The sequence below is a fragment of the Cyanistes caeruleus genome, chromosome 16 (genome assembly GCF_971803275.1).
Source record: "Cyanistes caeruleus chromosome 16, bCyaCae1.hap1.1, whole genome shotgun sequence".
NCBI classification, from domain to species: Eukaryota; Metazoa; Chordata; class Aves; order Passeriformes; family Paridae; genus Cyanistes; species Cyanistes caeruleus.
In genome coordinates this window covers 4,780,279-4,804,692 of record NC_141716.1, presented here as the reverse complement: position 1 = coordinate 4,804,692, position 24,414 = coordinate 4,780,279, and the positions used below count along the sequence as shown (strand labels likewise).

The 24,414-nt window shown below is 42.7% G+C and overlaps 1 protein-coding gene and 1 long non-coding RNA gene across 10 annotated transcripts; one reads left to right on the top strand and one right to left on the bottom strand.

The window, feature by feature from the left end:
• Positions 1-223: 223 nt before the first annotated feature.
• LSM14B (LSM family member 14B) lies at positions 224-11,888 on the bottom strand. 8 transcript variants are annotated; one of them, XM_086852648.1, is made up of 10 exons: positions 11,678-11,888; positions 7,413-7,576; positions 6,926-7,061; positions 6,358-6,474; positions 4,399-4,569; positions 4,197-4,277; positions 3,042-3,203; positions 2,718-2,871; positions 1,824-2,040; positions 224-1,515 (listed from the first exon to the last, which is right to left on the bottom strand). In XM_086852648.1, the coding sequence occupies exons 1-9, from the start codon at positions 11,796-11,798 to the stop codon at positions 1,869-1,871; spliced, it is 1,278 nt and encodes a 425-aa protein (XP_086708774.1). In that variant the 5' UTR covers positions 11,799-11,888; the 3' UTR covers positions 224-1,515; positions 1,824-1,868. The 8 variants fall into 8 exon arrangements, with proteins under 8 accessions (XP_086708774.1, XP_086708773.1, XP_086708776.1 ...); XM_086852647.1 differs by having other exon boundaries at positions 1,861-2,040; XM_086852650.1 differs by having other exon boundaries at positions 4,197-4,274.
• A 262-nt stretch (positions 11,889-12,150) lies between these two features.
• On the top strand, positions 12,151-23,980 carry LOC111938058 (uncharacterized). Of its 2 annotated transcripts, none has more exons than XR_015276921.1 (5): positions 12,151-12,571; positions 13,675-13,785; positions 14,287-14,484; positions 18,681-18,931; positions 22,043-23,980. It is a non-coding gene; the product is annotated as an uncharacterized LOC111938058 (long non-coding RNA). The 2 variants fall into 2 exon arrangements; XR_002868865.2 differs by having other exon boundaries at positions 21,747-23,980.
• Positions 23,981-24,414: the final 434 nt, after the last annotated feature.

Sequence of the window (24,414 nt, the reverse complement as noted above, 5' to 3'; positions counted from 1 at the left end):
CTTAGGCTGAGTCCCAGCATGGGAACCAGGGCAACAGAACAACCTACAGTGCCTGGATTTGGGTGTTCCAGCCCTTTTCCAATACTATGGAAAGTGTAACACTTCCAGGTCTGGCAGCCAGGTTTTCTCCAGCTTGGATGGGAGCCCTGCAAGGACGGGTGCCAGAGGAGTTGTAGGGAGTGATGTTATGGAGCTATGTACAGAACAGAGATGGAGGGAAACATTAAACATTTACATGTTTATTATAATTACAATTTACATTACTCCAAAGAGCAGCCCCACTGCTATGTTCTAATTCTCAGCAATAAAGTCCTACAAAAATAAATCCAAGCTTTTACAGTAACCTAGGTCAATGCATAACTAAAAAAACTTGAGCTATGTAAGGGGTTCAGTCATCAAGGTGCTTTTTCAACAAAATTCCCTACCAACCAAAAATGGGACACATGCCTATAGCAATTTAACCCACTTATTTCATGCAAACAAAGGTAACCCCTCCCTCCCAGCCCTCTCCCCACATACAGATTCTTAAAAACAAAAGAAAAACAACTAAACTATTTACAGTATGGGGGTATAGAGGAAAGAAATTAAACATGCCCATCTGTTAAGCTTCATTATATGGTCTCCCATCCCTAGTTGAATGAAAACATTCCAAAGAGTTCCACCACAGTCTACAGAGTACAGAGAACTGTTTGCATTTGGTGCTGCCTCCAGCGAGGTACAAACCGAGGCAAACAAGTCAGAGCTGCAGGTCTCCTTCCCACACAGTCACCACTGCCAAAAGCTCTGCACACAAGCGGGGACAGTCACTGCTCCCATCCCACTTTGTGTCCCCACACTCCAGCCAGGAGCTCCAGGCCCCAGGCACTCCCAACACCTTCAGCTCAAGGCAGAGCCATGGTCCTGTGGTACCTCCAGCCCAGCACCAGCCCACAAACAGCTGTACAGTCAGAAACACTACTACATGATCAACACTCCAGTATTCCCAAGTGACAATATACACAACCCCTCAGCATCAGGAATCCATTTCTCCAGATACCAAGTGCTACTTCACACCTGCTGCCAAGATCCGTGAGACCAGCAGCACCAAAGGATCCATTTGGTTACTCAGAACAAATTATAGCTGGTTTGTTTCAAGTGAGCTTTGGTTCCGTGTTAAAACAGCATGATTTCTCTTCTCCAGGGTTCAGAAAAGGAGTCTGACTTTGAGCTTAGACTATAGCAGCCTTGAGAGACCCAGAAAGAAGAACTGTGTAAGTTAGTCTGCACTTGAAAAACACAAACAAAAAGAAAAGACACCCTGAAGAAGGTACCCCTGAACACATTCCCTCTTCCAAAAAAATATTCCAGCAGACAGTGGCTGGTCCAAAGTAAGTCCAAAATATAAGCAGTAGTACATGAAATTCTGTCGCTTGAGCTGAGACAGTAAACAATATGAACCATTTTCCCACATTAGTGCAGCAGTTGGTTGTTTTCTTTCTATATACAGTTTCATCCTCTCAGGAGAGATGTTTGAACCTATTCACAAAAAAGGTAGAATTAGATTTGATATTATGGGGTTCTTCTCCTAAGAAGAAAAAAAGTAAAGCTCACACCTCTGTACCAGCTGAAATGCTTAGTTAGAAACCAAAAGCTACATGCTTGAGCTAAGCCCTTTCTCAGACAGGTGAAACCAAGAAACCAACAGAACAATCAGCATGTTAAACTACTCCCATCTCCTTCTGCCCTTCAGAAATATCAATAAAATCCAGTAAGGAACATTTCTTGATATATCCATGAGACTGGCGGGTGAAATAGAAAGTTCAGGCAAGCAGTAAGAGACAAACCTGGATCAAAGAGTATTACTCTTGCTAGAGCACTTGCCTCTGAAGTTACACTCTGCCAGTACCAGCTCTGTGAGTGGTTTGGTTTCTCCTTGCTGCTCCACTCCCCCTTCCACCTCGAAATCCACCTCGAAAGCTGCGGCCACGAAGGAACCGTCCAGACACCCCAAACGTCTCTGTATTGAGCTTCCTTTCCTCAGCCCACGTGGTGCGCCTGGAACTGAACAAGGCTGAGTTCAGGTTGAATGCAAACACTGGGCCAGCCCACTTAGAGAGGAAGCCTCAAACCCCTGATTTTGTTGAGCTGCACTGTAACAAACACCAGCTGCGGTATACATGCTCTAACCCAACCCCTCTGCAGCCACAGAGCAGAGGGAATCCCTCATGCTGACACTAAAGGGATGTCTCATTTCTCCAGGCACTTGATAACATCAGTGGTGGCAGTGAAAGCTGAAGCTTTCCCTTCATACTCCCAACATTTAACCTAATGCATTTCCATAGCCAGAGCTGACCTCTCTGCCCCACCTCCAGGCTTAGCTCACTCCTGGCTGCTAGCTGCACCTTCAGTACAGCATGACCCTGATGCCTCCTCTCCCACAAGCCAGATAAGGAATTTGTTTAAAATCAATGGGTTCAAAGTCAGTACTGGGAAAGAGAAATGGAAACTCCTCAATCATATTTTAGGCAAGTGTATCATATCAGCTGAAGCACTTTTTGTTTGATCCCACTGCATGGAGCTGGGTTCACATCACTCGTGAGCCACCAAATGCATGGCAATATTCCCTGTCTAAAGTCTGTTCTAAATTTTTTAAGTAATTAAACCATGTCATATAGATTATGTCTGAAATTTTATGCCTAAAACTCCATTTAAAAAACAAGCTTTTAGAAAACACTCACCTAGATTTCAGTTCTGAAGAAATGTTGTCAAAGAAAGACTTGGATTTATCATAATAGCAGTTGGGCCCCAGCAGGTCCTCCTCTGCATTACCATCATTGTTTTGGGTTGCCACTCCAGGATCCCCCTTTTCTTCCCCCGTCTCTGCTTTGTCATCTGAAGATAATGAAATGTATTACACTTCCTTGAGGAACACACTGCAGAGCCATCTGTTCTCTTGCTCTCTCAAACAAGATTTGAGAAGTAATCATACAGTTTCTTAGAACCATTTGTCTATGCAGTGTTTACTACTAGCTCAGCAATTCATATTTAATGAAGGCACAAACCTTTAAAGTTTAGTTTCTTCTTGAATTCTTTATCAAGTTCCTCTCTGTTGAATTGTGCATTTGCACTTTCAAAGTCAAAGTCACCTTCAAACTTTATAGTATTTTCCTTCACAGTAGTTGGTCTGTTTTGTCCTCTAGAACGGTTTCTGGTTCTCCTGTTTCCTGAAAGCAGGAGAGTTTAAACACTTGGTAACGCACAGGGAGGTTACATGACTTGCTCAAGACCAGAGGAAACCAGGGATAGAACTCAGGAGTTTCTGGCTTCCAGTCCTGTGGTTAGGCCACACCTCTTTGAAAGCAACTTCTGATTTTGGCTGTAGAAGACACATTACAGCAACACTTTAACTTTCTGAGCAGCATTCCTGGATGTCAGTCTTACCACTAAGACAGAGTGCACCCGACTTTCCTTCCAGTGTGCAGAGAGGAAGTCAGAACAAGCATTACAGCAAGAAAAGCTGAGGGAGGTGGGGAAAATTATCTTTCCTGTCTGCTCTTCACCTGCAAACACAGCACTGTAATTAGCCTAAAACCTGTCGTAACGGCAAAGAGGAGGTCTCAGAAAATCCAGCAAAAGACTTATCTACTCACAAAGGGAATTTGTATTCTGTCTAGTTTCTGGTTTCCAACTGAGATGCTATCCACTCCTTTTTGGAAAAGCTATAACCCAGTCTACACATAAATTTGAAGCCCTGAGAGTCTGAAGTGTTTTTTCCTGTCTTTTCTCATTTTACTTGAGCAGAAACCTCTTTGAATTTCACTTTCTTCTGACCCATGCTTGTACTGCCACTTGGATACAAGAATTCTGCTCTATGGAGGTGAGTATTTCATAGTTCCTCTGTTATAAAAGCTCTGGAAAGTCTCAGACAGGCTGCCTTCTCCCAGTAAAAATACTTGAGGTTTCAGAGAAATCCAGTTGCTGCTGCCAAGTCACAGCATTGATTTTTATGACATACCTTCAACTTTCTAGAAAAGGCGCTAGAACTCTGTCCCTGGAATGTTCTGAACTTCTGCGACTCCAGAAGCTGTTTTGTTAGGGAAGCATCTCTGGATGCCCAAAGCTTTCTCTCAATCTTCTGTCAGTTAATCCTTCACTGAAGTTAACACCACTTGCCTTCACAGGCTGTTGCGATTGTTTTTAGCATCAGCTTAACCTACCCGATCTTCTCCTTTGAGGTCTTCTGTTTTCATCATTCACCTGTCCTTGGGTTTGCACAGGTGCTGCCTGAACTGTATCTACTGAACAAGAAGGATAAACTTTAAAGGAGCACAAGAACAATCCCCAACCAGCTCAGTGTTGCAGTACACCTTAGAAGGGTGCTCCAGCCCAGTGCTTGGGGCTGAAGGGGTCTGTACTTACCGCTCGCTTTGCTGTTGGCTGGCGCGGCCTGCCGGGCACTGCGCGGAATCCCCGGAGTCACCTTCACTGGGGGCAGCTTTTGGGAATTCATACTGTCAACTGGGCCAGTCTGGACAGCCTGCTCTACCATGGGGCTTTTACGGACTGGGTGAACAGAAGGAAAGCCAGCACCTGGAAAAAATCCCAATGACTAAGTGCCACTTGGAAAATGCGCCAACACCATTCAAACCCTGCCCACTTCTAGCAAGATACCGTTCGGGCAAGAATGACTCAAAGCCTTGAGTATGCATCATTACAGGCCAAGTTTAAGTGGCACCAGGTAAGGCACCACCACCATACAAGTCATGGCTCTCACATCCAGAGCCTCAGTTTCAGGAAATATACCCATTTATTTCTTATATCAAGTTAGACAAACATTAAACAACCAAGCCAAGTCAGTCTCTCAGACAGTTCATACCAAAACCTAATTTCTACGTTATGCAGGATTTTACTTTACATGATAACTTTAAATCTGAAATAAAAATTCATCATTTTGAAACTGTTCAAGCAAGTTTCCCCACTTCGTCAAAAAGGTCTTGCAGCAAAAGCTTAAGCACCTCAGCTACATCCCCTTTTGTAAGCCGCTTTTAGAAATTCTTCAACTTCATTGCTTATTGTTAGAGCTTTCAGACAAAGAAAACCTGAAACCAGACCAGGATCTCAAAGTTACCCTTTTAAATTCCTTCTTGGTCAAGGCCAAAGTGTTACCAAGACTTCTGTTGCTCTTCCATCCAGGCTTATTTATTCACACTACAAAACATGTAAATACTTTTCATGGTTTGGTATACCTTACACCAATTATATTAAAAAGTGACAGTCTTCAGTACTCAGAAGAAACACTGCATTCTAGGTTTAATTAGAAGGTTTGGAGTACTACAGGTTCATGTAGTTATGCATAAGAACTGCTTGGAAGCAAACTTTAACTGAATATATTAAAAGAGCAAGAAAGGTGAAAAGCTGAAGAGTTCACACAAACCAAGCCACTGACACTTCTGGGTCACCCAAGTCCACATGAGATATACCCAGTAGGTTACATCATGCAGGTTCCCAGTTAATGTACACCTGGAAAACTTGCAAGGAAGACAGACATATCCTAAGGATTATTGAGTAGGACAAAGCTGATGTGCAAATTTAACATGAGAAAGTTTCAAAGTTTAGCCAGAGTATTGAGAAACTATGTACATATAGATGGCCAAAAGCAGAGAGTAAGTAAAAAGCTTCATGCCAACACAAGCATACATGCTCAAGCTAAAACCAAATGAAACTAATTATCATGTTTAAATGCAGGCTGCACCTGGTCACCCTGCCCTGAGGATGGTTAGCATGGTATCTCAACTCAACCTTCTTTGAAGGTTTTACACATAGAAGCAAGCATCCAGAACTGTGTTATCTCTGCTACTCAGGAATTGCCTACTGTTAGTCATGCTTAACTAACTGAGAGTCTGGACAAGGTACAATGCCCCATCATGCATGAAATCTACCCTGATGTTTCCTCGATTATAGAAAATACTCCCGAATTTTTGATCAGCCTAAGTTCTCCAACCACAAGGCCACCCACAATTTAAGCAGTGTATTTCTTCCAAGAAAGGCTGACCAATTTCTCACCCAAACCCTATGGTGACATATGTTCCTGGACAGGATGCAGGACATTAGCATCTCTACACTTCATCCTTCTCCTGATACTTACACAAGAGGATCCACTGTCCTGGACTTTTCCTTTCTCCTGTCTCTCTAATTGATACTTCTAGGACAGGAGGAATCACACTCCACATAATGAAAGGCAAAGAAAAGCTGAGAACAAACTAGTTCTACTGTCATTACCCATATGAGCACTATCATTCTAGGAGGGGTTAACAAGAACAGTGTTTGCAAGTGCCATGCAGTTCTTCCAAATATTTGGAGTCCTCAAACTGCTGTTACCCTTGGAAGAGAGCTGATGGGGCTCTGAAGACATGTCAGGCTCTGAAACAGGTTGTGGAGACGGAGAAGAACTAGGGCTGGAAGCAGCTGCTGATGCTGGAGGGCTTACCAATTTCTCTAAAGAGATAGAGGGAAGAAGAGAGAGCAGAGATACATGGATAAGATACAAGGTAGTGAAACATCTGAAGGACTTGGAAAGAGATACAAGATTCTCTAGAACAGCATTAGAGCAGCTTATTTACAGTCCTTTCTGGAAATACAAGTCCTTTTTACATGTGAGGTATGTTGGGTTAGAAATGAACTGGCCTCAACTGTCAGGTATTCCAATTGATTTCAGAAAGAAACTTCAGCTATTTAGTTTCTCTCATGTGCATGACTGTGTGCATGTGCAAGCGAAACACAGGCCTCGGTGTAGTAAAATCATTGCACAAAGTTGTGAGCTGCTTATTCACTGCACCTTGCAGCCTGACACCTGGCAAGGAGTTTGGTATTAGTGACTGTTATTTGCTTTCACAGCAGCTGCATACAAGACCATACCTTTATTCTAGCAAGTAAAGTTTGTACTTACCTAAACCTAAGGAAGCTGCATACTGCTGGCTAAGCAAAGAGCTGGCAGCAAGCTGGCTGTAAGGTGGCATACCTCTAAACGGGCTGTAAGGCACATGTGGCTGAAAGGATGATGTAGAGGCAGAGCCCAGTGAAGACTGTAACAAGACAAAGTACATTTCCATTTACAGTGTCCAGAAGTCAACTTGCTTTGGCAGTGATTCTTTACTTCATGTACAGCATTACTAAAGCTTAAGTAAATTCTGAGAAGGGTTAGTTTACCTCTTTATGATCTTCCTGCATTCTCAGCTAGCTCTGGCTTTTGTTGACTGAAGTCTTTAATGCTGCTGCTACTTTAAACATTACAACAAAATTCAGGATGCTTTAAATAATCTGAAGATTCCTGGAGACACTGACTTGCCTTCATTTCTATAAGTTTTTACCAAAATGCAGTCCTTCAACACCAATGTTTTATGTCAGCTTTTTATCAACACTTCAGGCTAACTTACTTGGACAATGGCAGGATCTTGTGGCAGAGTATGCTGAGCTTTTGGAGGTTCACAGACAGTGATGTCTTTGATGTCACTTCCTCGAAAAATAATGTACTCATAGATTTCTTCTCTGGGAGGAGCAGGTCTGTCTGTGGGCCGGTCCTCAGTCCCGAAGGATCGCACTGTAGCATGGAAATCATGACATTAGTGCAGTGCTGCCATTGCAGCGTTGTGCAAGTTCAGATTTATGCAATTAAAAAGTACTCCTCCAACACTTGCCATTTGTAACAACAACAACAGCTACTTCCAGAACCCTCAATCTCTTTCTCACACACATCTGTTCCCTCAAATGCCAACTTATTCAGCAGCCTGTATAAACAGTTTTGTTTACATCAAGCTGTGAAGGTAAAGACCATAGACCAGCTGGAGTGAAGAATCCTACTCCAAACCCAAGGACTTCCCCACAGTGTTGCACTCGCCTTCCCTCCCCAGCAGCTGTCCCATGCAGGCATTCAGCTCCAGACAACTGCACCAGACCACAGGAGAGGCCCCTGAAGCAGCAGGGGGAAATCTTAGAAGGCTTTAGAGCTCAAATCTGCACCTTTGGTTTCATATATTTACTATGCAGATAGAGGTAGTTTTATCAATGATAAAAACTTCCTATTAAAATTCCCTCTCTACTCCAATGTCACTGTTTTTATGATTTATGTGACTACAAAGCAAGCCATCAGTGATAAATCTAAGATCTCAGTGCTTAGGGAGGCTTTACTGAGTGCCAAGTACCAGAATACTTGAACAGACACTAACCAGCAGTGTTACACATTAGAGTGGGGAAAAAAAAAATAATTCAGCTGACTGTGGCAGCTACTAGGTAGAAGCATAAATTAATTTGAGCCATTAAGAAAGAAGAGGTCAGACTGGATTATTGGCTCAGGAAGACAGATAGCACAGTTACATCAGACACTGACAGGTAAAAGCTTGAAATTTCAGGCACAAGTTATAGAAACTCCCAAGTTCACTGGTGTGGCTGCTTTCTGTCTTTGAGAGGCACTCCCAGTTCAGATGAGTACCAGCACACGGTGGCTAGATCCACACTTTCTGCCAGTGGAAGAATTCTGTATTGGAGTTTCCTCAATTGCTTCCAACAGATTATCACAGAAGTACTGAAACACCTTCACCAGGGACATGCCACTGTTCCTGTCACATGGATAATGTGGGCAACACATCCTCCCAGGAAAAAGAGCACCAAAAGTGGCTACACTGAACCCCAGTGCAAAGCATCCCTGGCACATCATGCTGCTTCAGCTTAGGAGGACTGTTGGCAGTTGTAACCAGGGATACTCAAGAATCCTGTCCCAGGGTGAACAGCTATGATGAAGAGATATGCAGGTGATTTACCCCACACCAGGTAGCACTCAATGCTGCAAATGGTCTCCACCCCTGTTAACAAACAGGTGAGCTCCCAAGGAGCAGGTGAATGCCAGAATGTCCCTATCACAATGCTCAACACGTCAGATCGCACCAAACAGGAAGGGGATCTTCACTGGTACAAGAACAAGCTGCCAGTCACTGCCTTTCAATGGCCATCTTCCATGAGTTCCTAGGGTAAATAACCTCTCCAAGTTATTTTAGATCTCCAGCTGCTGTTTGATCATATTACAGCTGTAACCCAGTCAACCAGAAGCAGATTATAAACTGAAAGCAATGCTTGTAGCCTTTTGGACATGAACTGTACTACTGATCTCTCTGTTCAAAATGAGATTATTACAGCTCACGGCAAGATGTACTAAAGGTATCCAGGGGCTCCTGCAGGATCCTACAGCTGACTTGGAAAGCACCATGATCAGCCCATCAACTTCCACATGGACAAACACATGACCAGCAAAGCCCAGAGCTGCCCAGGCAGCCTCTCAGTTGGCCAGTCCCAAGGTTTCTAACAAAAAAGGTGGAAAGCCAAGTCCTTGTTGTAGACAAAACTGGGCTGTAGGAGTTGAGCTTCCCTGTCCCTGCACCTGAGGTGTTTAACTGTTTCTGGCACAACATAAAGTGCAGCTTAAAGTTCCTGTGGAGGTGGGAAGGGCTGTCTCCCATGAAGTTACTGACTATTGCTTACAGATGAACAAGAAATCAATCCCGCAACACTGCAGCTCCTGGTTTACAGCAGTTCCTACTTGTGTAGGGCTGTTGAGCTTAAGTTCTGAAGGGGCAGGAGGCACAGCAAGTGACTGGAAAGCAGAGCTTCGGTGAATATTTCTTGTTCAAAAACTCCAATTTCTTCAGACTTCTGTTTAAGGGGGATTAAGTTCCTGGCCTTCACTGCTGACAGCATTGCAGTGGGCTTAAATTTCCTTTGTTTGCAATTTAAGTTTAGCTTCTAACAAGACAAACAACTTTCTTGTAGTGATTAATTAAGCACACGGAATCTCCAGCATTTAAGATTGTGTGCACATATTGAGGTTTAACAAATACAAATCAGTTGAAGTCATCCTGGCTTCAAGAGGCTGAACCAGATTTCTTCCTGAGGCCTCTTTCAACTTAAATTTTTCTTTATGAATGATAGAACAAAAGGGAATGGCACTTGCACTGCACATGGAAGCATTTAAACCATAGCATCCAGGGTTAAACAACAATTTACCTGTAGTCTGGACAACTTCAGCAGCATGTCAGGAATTCATGGCCCTTCTAATGCCTCAGAGATCAAGTGTTTTAAACTACTGACACCACACACAGGGTTGATACTGCTGTGACTAACTTTGACATCATTGCTACATTTGTAATTCTGACACTAATTTTGCTCTGCTATAAAGTCTCTAAATTTGAAAAACCCCTGTGAGCTACAATGAACAGGAGGGTTTGTGATGTAAAGTTTACACAGCAACCCTTTAGCTGGGGAAAGATGCATTCTCCACCTACTGCAACAACTGCTTCTTATACATTCCAGTTCATCAAAACGGAACACTGAGAGACCAATAAATACGAGAACTGCCAGAAATCTTATCCAGAGCATGTACTTATTCACATCATCAAGCACTTTAATCACACATGCTTTTGAAATACCACTTCAGCTCTGAAGCAGCAAGTGCTATGTGTAAGGCAGAACCATTTCTACTTGCTGCTGGATCAAGGTGAAGACCTTCCTGCACCTACAGAAAAGGAACTGCATCCTTTCAGCAACCTCTCAAGTACTTTAAGCCATGCACTAATACAAACAGCTCCATTTGGGCATTTAAATAAACAACTGTACTCCTAGAGAAAAAGTGAATTTGAGAAAACTCGCACTTTTAACTCCAGAAAATAATCTAATGGGCACCAAATAATGTGCAGCATCATATAAACATCATTACACTGGGTAAACACTGGGGTATAGGCTGCCTTGAAGGTAGTTGTGAATCTGGCAAGTCAGTGCCTCCCGCCAGCAAACAGCCTTTCAAAACAAAAGGTGTTTGTTTTGTGGACAGCCCCGATGGCTGCCTGCAGGCAATGAAGAACGTGTGAACTTCTCAGAACAAGGAAGGACAAAACTCAGGGAAAGAAAACGCCGATGCACATTAGCTGAAGTAGCCAAGCTGGACTTAAAAAGCAGTTCAGGAATAAGTTCATGTTTGAGGGACTAAACAAGACAGAACAAATTTTACTGAGATGAAATACAGGAGTTTCCAGCACAGGTGATAAATGACCTGTGAACCTAAATGACATTGTTTCAAAGATAATGATCAGTATTTCCACAGGGAAACAAAATGCAAAGCCTTGCTGAGGAGCCAGCAAGGTCGGCGAGCCAGATCCACGTGCAGGTGCCCCACAGCGCTCTGTGCAGCGGCTCCCACCCTCCTCACCTGAGCAGAGTCCAGTTATCGATCACGGAAGGAACAAAGACACAACAACAGCAACTGTTTTCCCCAGCGCCGGCCTGGGGCCCTGCTCGAGCCGAACACCGACACACAGCCGGGCACAACCGAGCGAGGGGAACCGAACCACGCACAGCGATGCCGAGCGTCACCTCCCCGCCTCTGACAATGGCGAGGGGAGCCAGCGCTGGCGGCAGCGCTTCTCCCTGGGAGAGCCAAGGGCTGCTCAGCATCCCGGCCCCTCCGGCGCGGCCCCTGTCAGTGCTGACTCACGGAGAGCAGCGGCGCTCCGGACCCGGGGCTCCAGCCCCGCCGCAGCCCCGCGGGGCGGGCGGGCCCCGGGCGCGCTCATTGTTCACGGCACGGCGGCCCCCGCCGCGTCCCCTCAGCCAGCGCCGGCCTAGGCCCGCCCGCGCCCCCCACAGGGCCCCGCCTCACCCTTGGCCAGCGCCACGGTGGAGTTCTCGGTGTCGATGGTGTAGAGGATGCCCTCATAGCGGATCTGCGCCTTAGAGATCAGGCTGATCTTGCTGCCGATGTAGGGGGTCCCCGAGCTCATGGCGGCGGCGGAGCCGGGGGAGGAGCGGGGGTCCCAGAGCCGCGCGGAGCCGCCGCGCCGCCCACGCGCACTGCGGAGCCGGGACCCTGCCGCGCGCGCCTTATATAGGGCGGAGGGAGACGGGCCGGGGGGAGGCGGTGGGGGGCGTGAGGCGGTGACCGCGCATGCGCCGCGCGCTATTGACCAGACGGGAGAGACGGGGTCAGACGGGGAGGGGCGGAGGGGGAACACCCGGGGCCCGCGTCACGTGATCAGCGCGGGCGAGGGTGCCACGTGCGCCGCGGGGCGGGGCGGAGCCAGGCGGGGCGGGGCGGGGGCGCGCGCACTTCTCTTCCCGCGCTGCCGCGGCTGAAGGGAGCGCGCGGGGGGAGCGCTGAGGGCGGCTCTGTGACACTGAGCATGTACCGCTGCCCCTTGTGTGCCATTGCCCCTCGCTGCTGCGGTAGAGCTGCTGTCACGCAGCGCGGGGAGAAGGGGATCATCGCCTTCCCCGTCACTGAGCAGCCATGGCTGCCGCTGCCCAAGCCCCTTCGCCCTCCGGTGCCGCGGTTGGTGCTGGCGGAGCCGCGGGTGCCCGGCGGGCCCTGCTCTGTGCGGGTCTCCCCGCGCCTTTGTTCTGCTGGCCCTGCTCGGGTCACCCCGGCGCGGTCACCCCGTGGCAGGCCGCAGCTGCGGGATGGGACCGCTCCGTGCGGCGTCTCCCGGGAGCTCCCCGGCCATCTGCGGGTCAATGAGAGACAACCGGCAGCATCTGGCAGACATGGCCACGGGAGGTGAAATCACTCACCAGCGAGAGGGTGGACGGGGATCAGGCAGGGCAGTTGCATTTCGGGCGGCGGGTCAGAGTGCACAGATCTCACTAATTTGTGTGACTCAGATGAATAAGATCCGAGCCCGGCAGCCGGGGACAATACAGCGGGAGCCATTGTGTGAGTGCGGGGAGGTTGGCTGGAGCTGCAGGCGCCCATGCCTTGGTTACATGCCTTCCATCAGCGACACAACGGCGACACGGGAGAACGCAGTCCACAGGTTTCTCCCCGCGTCCCTGCACACCGTGGCTCGGAGAGCTGTTCTCCCAGTCCCCCAAGCTGTCTGCCCTGTGACCTTGTCTATTTTATGGTGCTACTCTTCATGCTGTTTATACAGCCTGAAGAGCAGATCTTCCCTGCCTTAACAGGGCAGATGCTTCCTTTCCACTCGTACAGGCACATGTGTGCGGTCTTTTCCTTGTTAAATTGTTCTCGCATGGAGTTCCTGAAAAATATAAAGGAAAAAAAATTATATATATTAATTGGAAGAGCAGCAATTTGGAATAAGAAACTCAGCCCTTAAAGTCAACCTTTTTAGATTTTTACCTCAGCCTTAAGTATAATTTACAGTGGGAAAGCAGAGATTCCTTTTTTACTGCAGTAAACAGTGCCCTTTAGCGGGCAAATTGCTGGTTAGAAACTTCCCTGCTGAAAAAAACTCTAGTTCTTCTGTATGAGGAGTGTCTAGTTTAGGAGTGTGGAAAGAAATAATAGAAAAAATTGAAGAAATGTGGCGGCTCAGTTTGGAACAGCCACAAAAACTTATTTATAATGGAAAAATTATGGCAATAGTGTGGGCAAAGGTAAAGAAACCCTCTTTTGGTTTACATCTTCCAACTCCACAGTATGTTTAAATTGATGTTTCTTATTTCTACTCTTAAAATGTTCTTTAGAAATAGTAAATGGGGCTCCAGTTTTGCCATTCAATTATTTTTTTTCATTATGAAAACCAAAATGTTCGTAAGCACCTGTAAGTTCCTGTTCCTTGTTACTTATTCAAGACAAGGTGTTATTAGGATTGTTTTATTCATTCACTTTTTTTTTTCTTTTTTATTTTTTAATACCAGGAAAGAAAGAGACAGTCACATGTAGCAACAGTGATGTAGATCCTGCAGGAAGGCTAATTAAAGCAGTGTGGAAAAAGAAAACTACACCAAGAAGGCATGACCTATACACTGGTAAGGAGAGATATGCAAACATACAGAATTTTAGTTATAATCACCAAGGCCACAAATCAGCCTGCTTCTGGAAGATACTCTTATTGTAATGAATTTCCTCAATATCTTGTGTTTGACAACAGTCAGAGATAACAAGCGATCAGCAAGAAGAAATATGACACTTGACATTTTAAGTGGCCTGTTAGTATTATTTATTCTGCTAAAACATACAGTTCCTCATCCACTAAATGTTGGAAGGGGGAACCAAAGAGCGTCTTTCACTGTGTAAATTCATGATAAGTGTGCTATCCCGGGCATCCCTCATGAAGAGGGAACATTTGGCTTTATATGAAGATGCTGACTGCAGTTAATCTGTAGGAAATTTGGCAGAGAGGCACCTCGTGGTCACAGCAGACACAGGATTCACACAAAAGCCTTTTGGACTACAGGTACCTGTGGTCTTTGGAGAGTAGAGGTAGGGTACAGTCACACCATGTAACAGCATAGCTAATTTATTTACAGGAAAACCTGTGTTGCCAGAACTCAGGAGACTCCCGTGGCAGCTGGAAGGCATCTAGAGGCATTTGAGAGGGTAACCACCCATGTATCTAAGCACTTTTCCTAGCAGGTAAAAGAGAAACCTGTGATTCACTGCAGTGATGAGAATTTGTGGGGTGTGTGATGGCCACATCCATGGAAACATGAGCTGAACTGATTCAGGTGAGTTCTGGCACAGGCCAGCAGTTGGCAAGACACCTGTAACAAGCTCTAGCTGCTGGAGGAAGGCAGCCAGGCACTGCCTGCTGAAGCATCACCTCTTGTACCTGGGGACAATGGGATGTGTTTGCAGTTGGTGGCAAAAAAAAAAGAGAGGAAAGAAAAGAAACAAGCATGGAAAATGGAGGAACTGAAAATGGAATAGAGATCTGAATTTGGGTATGGCAAACAAATGATACAAAGTAAGAGAGAAATGCTTGAGCCCTAGTGGAAGAGAAGTTAGAGCAGTAGTTTCAAAATAAGATTATGGTAGCTGTAGGGAAGGAGGGGAAGATCACCAAGTACAGGACACAGTTCTGTAGAGGTGTGGGAAATGAGCAGTAGAAAAGAGACCAGGGGTAAAGGAGGGACTGGAACAGGATGGAGAAACAGAAAAGATTCAGGAAAAATGAGAAGGAAAAAAATGATCCACCCTTGTAAAGGTTTTTATTTTTCACAAATAAAAGCTGATGAAGTAGAATAAAGAATAAACATGTAAATTCAACTGAAGGAAACTAAAATGATGGGAAGAGTGGAGGGTGGAGAATGGAATAAGGATAACAAAAAATTGAAACATTAATAAGTAGAAAAAATAGAAGAATTAGTAACCTGTACTTAGGTAATGTGGGCTTTGTAAAATTTATTTCTTAATTCCCCACAGTCTAAGAAAAAGAGATACGATGATATATGGAGGAAATAGTGTTTCATTACATTAGTTTGTCTCACATTTCAGGAAAAGGGGTCTCCTCAAAAAAAAAACAACCAAACATCAAAACAATAAGTGTTTTCTTTTTTATTTCAGAAATAAGTACAGAGACTGTAACACCTGTAATGCTGTTCTGTCCTCTCTCCCCTTTTTCTTTTTCTCCGTTTTGAGTCTATGTCTCAGGGATTTTAATTTTGACATCTTTCATTCCACCCCCATGTATCAAATTTAACGTCACTTTAACTTCTGGTTTTAAATGAAGTATTTTTAAAAATCTCATCGTTTTAGGCTTATGGGGGTTTGGCTCTCTTAATTAGTACCTTGACTGTGTATTCAGTGGCACTGGCATAAATCTGCATTTTTCCATTGCACTTCTCAGCAATCCAAGAGCATTGCACAGTCAAGACAAAATATATTTTACCAGTGAGGAGGAGATGGCAGAGAGATTAAATTTCTTATCCAGACCCACAGAGTTTTTGAGCATGAAAGCGAAACCACACTTTGGGCACTGTTTATTTGAATGCTCCAACTGTATGAAATACAAACATAAGAGGAAGAAATGCTCACATGAGTTTGGCTGAAAACAAACCTATTTTGTGCAGATACAGTGTTTATAATGCATGGTGTAAGTATCTGAGATAAGGAATTACCTACAAAGATTAAAAAAGCAGCATTTTCTATTCCTTTCTAGAAATAACAGGCTCTTAATCTACACTTTAATCAGCTTTATTGTAAATACACTCATGTTAGAATGATACAGTTTGATTTTCTTGTTCTATTAATGCAGTCAATGCCACTTTTCATCCTGCAGTCAGTCATTCTTTACCCTGAAAAATTGACCATTTTCTAAAAGGTAATGCAGTTTTCCTGCTGTAATGTGAAATGATAATTCCTTTTTGTACTTGTGAAAATCCAGCAGTAAAATTACGAAGACATGCTGGAGAATTTTTCTGTTTGTGTAGCACTTCCATGTGGAAGATTCAAATTACTAGTCTGACTTCTAAACTCTTCATTTTTAAAAGATATATCAATATATCCACTTAAATGGGTAGGATAAGCCAGCAGTGCTGTTCTGACCAGCCCAGTCTTTGCTGTTTGTATGCCATAAATCTACTTAAAAGTTGTGTTTGATTGCCTGAATCTATCAAGGTTAGGAGTCACTTTTGATGCAACAGAGTAAGGAGGCAACGTGAATATACTTGCTTTTATAAAACTAAGTCTTGGACATGTGTAACATTTTTTATTGGGATGAACACAAACTGCTATTCCAGACTTTCCACGGCACACCACTCCACCAGTGTCTACTTTATAAAAATGAGACTAAATCCCACAGTCAGTATTAGACAGAAGGCTGAGAACTCAGCCCAAAATACTGCCTGCTCTTGCAGTTCACTCTGCCATTGAAGTTTTGGGGAATGAAGCAGTTAAGGAAGTGCAAATACCTTTTATACCAAGGCTTTCTGGATCATGAATGGCAAGATGAAGTTATCCTGGCTAAGAAGGTAGTGATTTATTCACAGATGTGGAAGCTGGATATAATTTTAAGAGATCCTTTCATGAAGATAGTTAAATGGATAGTCTATGTGATACAAAAAAGGTTGACAAAGCTGAAGTTTGCAGTTTGGTGACAAAAGTTGAAGGATGAAGACTTTTAAGTCAGACACATTCTAAAAAAGGCATTGATGCATCTATTTCCCATTGAAAAGAGTAAGAGGATTCAGATCTAAGTTTAGAAATAATTAAGGCATAAAAAGATACAGTTGTCTATCTAGGAGAGTGGGGAGCACTGAACAGTGCCTAAGATACAAAGTTCCATTAGGACAAATTTCTGACTGGGTTTTTTGTTGCACAGGCTGCTTTTGTTTGGAATATGTTGCACTGAAATGAATGGCAAACCTCTTTGTATCCATCCTCACAGATGCACTGATGCAAGGGCATGGGGTAAAAGTGGGATTTCATAAAGTTCTTCCAGGCATGAAGTGTGAAAAAGGTATATTGAAGACACACTGAAATGAAAGAAAAAAAAAAAAAAGGAAGTAATAAATGGAGAAAGAAAGCAAAAAATTGGCTTATAGGGATGAAATGCTGCGGAGGATTAGTCTGCAGGGGAAGATTTTGTAGAGTTCACATTTATGCATTAATTGGGAGAATAAGAATCTGTGTATTAAGCTTCATGCCCAACTTTCCGAGGCTGCAGTGATAACCAATGATCTAAATCCACTTCTGGGCTGAAGAGAGCCCAAGTTTACAGCCAGACTGTCACAACTGACCTACTTGGTACTCTTGACAGTGTCTCAGTGGAGAGACCAAGGAACAGATGGGAGTACAGCCTGATGCATCACTCTGGTACCAGTCTTTTCTGAACAAAATCAAATATTTTTCAGAGTACAAAACATACTGAAGAGCCCTGGATGTTGCAGACCAGAAAATGCCACCATTGCCTGGACAGAAATTTACCTTCACCAGCTGGGTTTGGCTAAAATTCCAGAAAGCTCGGCAGCAAGGTTTGTTTAAGGGCTCCTCATTCCCTCTCTGAACTTCTCTCTCCAAATTATTGAACACATTCCAGCTATAAGTACTGAGCACTATTTCCTTGGCACTGAGGCTTCAGTGGGCTTGAACCAAGAGCTCTTGCTGTGCAAATCAAACCATAGGGCAACAATGCACATCACTGAGCTGAGAACCTAGAGGGAAGAGTGTTTCATGAGATATTTTAGTTCAGATATCTCATTTCCATTCATTCTTTACAGTGGACTCTTCTGCAGCCAAAGAATCTCCCTCTCCTTACCTGTTTTACAAATGGGTTGAAGATTCAGCTTCCTTCTGTTCAGTGAGGGAAGGGATCATTTTTTCAGCCTTGGCAGTGTGCTGTTCTTTTCCTGCACAACATCTGCTGCAGTTTTCATGGCTTGAATTGTTCCTGGACTCATTTTAAAAGGCATGTTTCAGAAATGTCTTTGAGGATATGAATTATTAGTCATTGTTTTATCTTCTAGGGTGTTCTTCATTTATCTTTGTTATTTTCCTTTTTAAAATTAGACTAAAGAGGCTTTGGAGTTTAAAGTTTATAGGTTTTAATTCAGGTTTAGACTAAAGATAACAAGAATGGAAAAATAACTCATAGCAATAGGATTTTAGTGCAGTTTCAGTAATTAATTTTTGTATGACAATAAACTGGGATTTAATCTCCATCTAACTCATGCTTCTTACCACTGTAGTATTTGTGTACACACTTTTCACATACATGTGACAATTCTGACATTTACTGTTCCAAAGCCTTTGCATTATTTGTACCTCATACCTCATTTCTCCATCACTTCATGTATGACAAGATGTTTGATACTTAGTGCACTTTTAAACCACTTTTTTTTTTTGGTGTAAAGTAACTAAAAAAGAGATTTGGCTCTTCAGTTTTCTCACTTAATTCTGATTAATATGTTTAATTTTTTTCCAGAACAACTCACATCTTCATCTTGGGCTCTGTATTTTACTCAGCAGCATCCTCAACATTTACTCTGCCTGTGACACCCTTGCCAAACTTCCAAAGGCTGTTTGGGATACACAGTTTCCAGTAGGACATTTTGAAGACAAAAGGTTTGTGCAAGTTTAACTTGGAGCATGAACTGGTCTGAAGAACAGTGTCATCAATTTTGTTATACTTGTGAGGTATTGGAAGAGTACTGCAAGGTAACCCTACAAACAAAGGTAGGTAACAGTAAGGAACAACTTAACTCCCTTGGCCCTCCATCCTGGTGTGTCATTTCCTTTGGGCTGGAAGTTTTGCCCATCTTGTCTTGTAAGAGATAAAATCTTTGTCTGACTTACTTCAAAACATGCACTAGCTTCTTCAGGCAACTATGGGATCAGTTCCTATATTTAACTGAGTTATTTGATTTGTTTGCAGTTTCCAAAATGAGCAAAAGCTCATTAAAGGAATAGGGGCAATTCCAGAACTCTCTCTGATAGTGAGAATATATTTTAGGCAGCATAAGAAAGTAGCCTATAGTGTGGAATCCTATCCCTAAGTATTTAGACTGCTGGAGAATCCAGAAAAAAAATAAACTTGTCTAATAGCCTTTCTATCTGTGTTTTCATTAAGTCTGAGACAGCTCAATAAGGAACCTATGGCATGATTTTTGAAATTTGTTATTTTTAAATATTATCTGTTATTACAGAGGATTCATTAAAAAAACCCAAAAAACAAAACAAAAACTCATCAAAATCTTCTTACATACTTTTTGCCTTCCAAATGCACAAAAAGTTTAGATAAAATCTCTTTTAATTACTACCAAAACAAACCTCCTGTACTAGACTGCTTTCATTTTTTTCTGTTAGTGATGATGTTTCCATGCCTCTTCTGTCTATGCTGGCTTTCCAGTTCAGTGTCTTTTGTGTCTGATTTCTTTATAATCTCACTAAGGTTGGTCAGGAATTCTATTGTCTCCTAAGGCTTGGTAAGAGCATTTGACAGACTGTGAACTAGAGATGGAGTAGGGAGAACAATTGAGCCATTTTTGTCATCTGAAGATGACTTTCAGACCGGTTTGCACACGTGATTATTCTTCCAGTTCAAATGTAAAAGAATCTGGATTTTGCCCTATGCATTGAACATATACTGAAAGTTTTACCAACTTTACAGCCTGTTAGTTTCATTTGATATTATTGTTGAACTAAAAGGTGTGTATTCAGGCACACACAGAACCTTCATTTGAAATAACTCCTCTGTCTTAAGAGAGAAGAACCATGGGGTTACTGAATTATTTAGATAAAGAGTGTGTCCAGCTCTGCTCTGTAAATTACAGTCTCTAGGCACTGGGACATGAAATTCCATAGGACAAAGGTTTTCATCTACAGCAACTGCTGTTCTACAACTGGTGTGCCATTGGCTGTACCCGTTCTTGGCACTGACCAAGAACAAACAGGATGAGGATTCATCTTTGGTTCTTTCACTTATTTTTTTTTATGTATTTTTGAAGGCCAGTGAGTGGAGGGAAGCGTATAAAGAAAGAGGATAACACTGATTGGCATAACTGGTCAATAATGTGTCCAGCTCTGAATCAAGAGACACAGGAATCCATTACTGGAATATTCATGGTATCATGTACCATTAGGTTGTCTGAGGATATATTGTTGATAAAACATCCCTGGCAGGATCATCCTTTGCTCACAAAGGCTCACAGAAAAATCGAAGCAAAACCCGCCAAAGTCACCTCTCACTTAAAAGAAATATTTCAAACATATTCTAACAAATCCTGGCTGGAAAATGTGCAAATTGGATTTTCAGTAATGAGACCCATCAGTAGGCACATTTTCTTGACATATTCTGTCTTGGAAATAGTGATTCAATTTTCCAAAAGTCCTTTAATTTGCTTAGAGAGGAAAGCATTTTCATTTTGCACAGTCCGTTCTAATAATTTGCTAAATTCAAAATATGTGAAATTGTTGAAGGTGGTTGTAGTGACCAGAAGGACCTCTAATCTTCTAATAATATTTTTCTTTTTCCCATGAATCATGTAGGTTTGCACAAGAGATTTTTCAGTACCGATAAAACACAAAACACAAATTTTAGTTGACATTCCTGCTGCTTGTCTCTTCCACAAACAGAATTCTGGACATTTGCTAGTGATCCCCTTCAGAAGATTTGTTTTAGAAATCTCTGTTAACTGCTGGGGTGTGTGGTTAAAAACTTACATTTTCTCCTATGACTAAAGTTCCTTAGGAATTCCCTTACAGATGAGTCTGGGTATTGATACTTCCTATCTTGACAGTAACAAGCATGATGAGCCAGATGAGGAGCAGGTGGGAAGGAAAAAGTTTTCCACAGCTCTTTTATGCTGTAAAGCCTTGAAGAGTTTTAAACAATAATCCTTTATCCCACAGTATATTCTCCAGGCTCTTTTGGGCACCGGATGTGTGGACTTTGGAATGCCTCAGGAGAGCTACACAGAAATAACTCCTGTGGGAATTACATGTAGCATGTTCCAGTGGCAGAGTATTCTGCCCCAAAAACACTCAGGAGAACGCCAAAGCAGTGTGCTCAGCTAACTTTTTGGTTTGAAAACCAAGCTCATAAGCAGTGTCCCTCTAACAGACATTTTCTATGTCTTTTTTATTTAATAACTAGGTATTGTTACATACCTTGGTTTTATAAAGAGGATATCCCTTTAGTTGTCACATAAAGTATTTATTCAATCAAATATGTTTTATGAAAAGAGTTGGGTTTTTTCCTGCTCTGTTTCTGGTGTTCCAGTAATTGTTATGCAGATACAAATGCTTATTTTAAGTGGGTGCTTTTGTCATTTCTCTTTCCTGGAAGCATCATGTGAGGTTTCTGTCCAGAACACTGAACTGCAGCACAGGGCTGGTGCTTCTGTGGCTGGCAGAGAGAGTCCAGTGCCCATGAGGACAGACACTGTCCTGCACTGGAAATAAGGGTGTAGGTAGATATGATTATCATAAAATAAGAAGGGACTATACTCTTGCTCTCCAAATCTATTGTTCATCTCTTTTTATTTTACAGTGCAAGGGTTAAGACATTTTCCTGCAGCATACCTTACTTAATTATGAATATTAATCCCTATTAGGAGCATTAGGCTTCCTCAGGGATTCACCTAAGGACAACTGAAATACAGGGGATGAGTTGAAGACCAAGATTTTGACAATATTTTGAGATTTGATGGAGAAGACAGTCAAAAGTGTCGACTACAAGGGGCACTGAAGTTGCTTTATTTACTTACTGGTGAATGTCTGGAGTAAAAACTGATAATCCCCAAAACTCAAAGAAAAATACTTAAACCAGGAATATTTTTCCTATAGATTGTCAAACATTTGTATTCCGGATGCAAATGGAGCCTTGCTGCTTTTGCTGATCACTTGCTAGTGGAGGCTGACACCCATTTGCAGAAGAATCAGCACACAGACTTTCAAGGTTACCAGTGTCAAACTTCTGCACAGAACTGCAACATCTTCAACCAGGACTTCATTCCTTTGCTTCTAACACTCTCTGCTTACCAAATTATCCATTGAACTCCTGTGCTCCTCCAAAGGAAAAAAATAAAAAAAGGAAATGGGGTACAAGGCAAAAAGGTAGGGAGGGATACTGGCTACAAGGTTAGTGCAGCTTTATGGATGCCCAAAATTTTGGGTTTTGCTGAACACTTTCCAGTGGAGACTGACACAGTGAATTTTGTCATCTTGTTTGACTGAAGTTTTGAAGTCAAGGTATTACTGGTTAAATCCCAACTTCCAGTGTTTCAAATGATCCTGGGTGAGGAGCAGAGAGAGGGGCAGGAAAGAAGAACAAGAAATCACCCATCAAAACAGTAAGTTTTTAATTGATTTATTGACAGACCTTTAGTCTTCTGATGGGTCAGTTAAGACAAAAACCATCCATAGGCTTCTCTGTTCCGTCCCTTGTCACCCCAATCCATACCTCTGTCAGATGTTTCTGTAATGAGTTCTAGACTAAGTTCATTTTTAGAAAACAAACAGAAGGAGAATGGCATTACTTTAACCTGAGACAGTCTCTGTGTCATGAGCTACATTGTAGATCTAGGGGGGAGGAATAAGTATATTAAATAATAATATATAATAATATAATCACATAAAGAAAGGAGGTTAAAGGAACTGACAGTTCTCCATTTTTCCTGGATACCTCCTGCTGTCTTCTGCTCTTTGACACACAGGGAACCCATATGTGCCTTAAATGTTCAAGATCTTCAGATGCAATTGATGGGTGCTGATGGGTCAATTCCACAGCATTCACTGTATATTGAGTCTAACCAACACTAATAATTACCTGTACTACATTGCTAGAATTCTTGTGCAAGTTGCTCTTTTTGTATCATTTGAAATGGAGTAGTACAGCACAGAGGAGCTGGAATCCCTATCCTGAAGAATTCAGTCTAGAAACTTACTTCCAATGTCAAACAAAAGACAGAATGTATGAAAAGATAAATTATTCAGTAATGAATCCTACACACTTATAATGCACAAGTTGTAATGAATCTCAGTTGCTCTTGTAATTTTGTAAAGTTGTTTACCTAATATGGTAGATGTGCCATATGGTACACTAAAGAGAGTGTTAGAATGAGGACGTGAAGATTTTGAGGGTTTTATTTCTAGTTCTGTAGGCATCTGTAAACTACATTCAAGCTGTCCTAGAATGTGAGCAGAGGAAGAATGCAGGCTGCTCTGCCCCTTCATGCTGACTGCTGCTGCCACCTGATAACATCCTGCATGTCTTCCTCCCTTGTTCCTCAGGCACTGTGGCCCAGCATGGGGCTGTACCCTGGCTAGATGCCATCAAAGAAAGTCTTTCAGCCACTCTGCACCTTTAGGTTGGCTTGGCTTAAGTCAAGCTTTTTCACCCTTAATAAATCATTTGAGCAGCTGATTAACTCTTCTGCTGGGTAGGGAATGTGACCAGGCTTCTGTTCCAGAGAGTTCTTTGGTATGTTGCTTATAGAATTTCACCATAGCTAAAACTAGCAACGTGCTCGACTGTGGCAGCAGCAGAGGTTGGGACTGCCCTGCTCAAAGCAGCATTTCTGTCTTGTAAGAAACAGTCAACGTGACCTACAGTGATGTCTGTAAAATCACAGCTACTTTGCAGCACTGTAATTTGTCAAAAATTGATAAAATGGGAGTTAAAATTCATACAGATGAAAAGGGCAGTTTCTTGTTCACCCTTGTGTGTCAAGTGATGACTGAGAAAAGCATTTGAGTACAAGAATAAAATATTAATATAAAACTCAGAGAATATAGGCAGTCTCTCAGGGTGATGCCACAGGGGTGAGTGGAGCCTTGGGAAAAGCTTAACATTGTAATTTTTAGTTATCAGCCAGAGTCTACTGCAGGTGAGAAGAGGACATAGAAACTAGAAGAGTTACTCACTATGAACTGAATTTCTAGGATTTTTTCTTTTAAGGTACTTGCACTATATTATTTGGGGCCTGTATATTAAGAGCAAATAATTTCAGTTTTTATGTGAATTTTTGGCAAACAGCTTCTCTCTTTATATGTTTGCATATTTGGGGAGGAGGTGAGAACTGGACAGTACTTCAGCACTGTTCCTATTGCTCATGGGGTCAAGGGTCAAGCAGATCAATTTAATTCATGTTAGAGTACTACAAGTTAAGAGATCACCACAAATATGTGATGGGGGAAGTGTTGTCACCCACATCTGG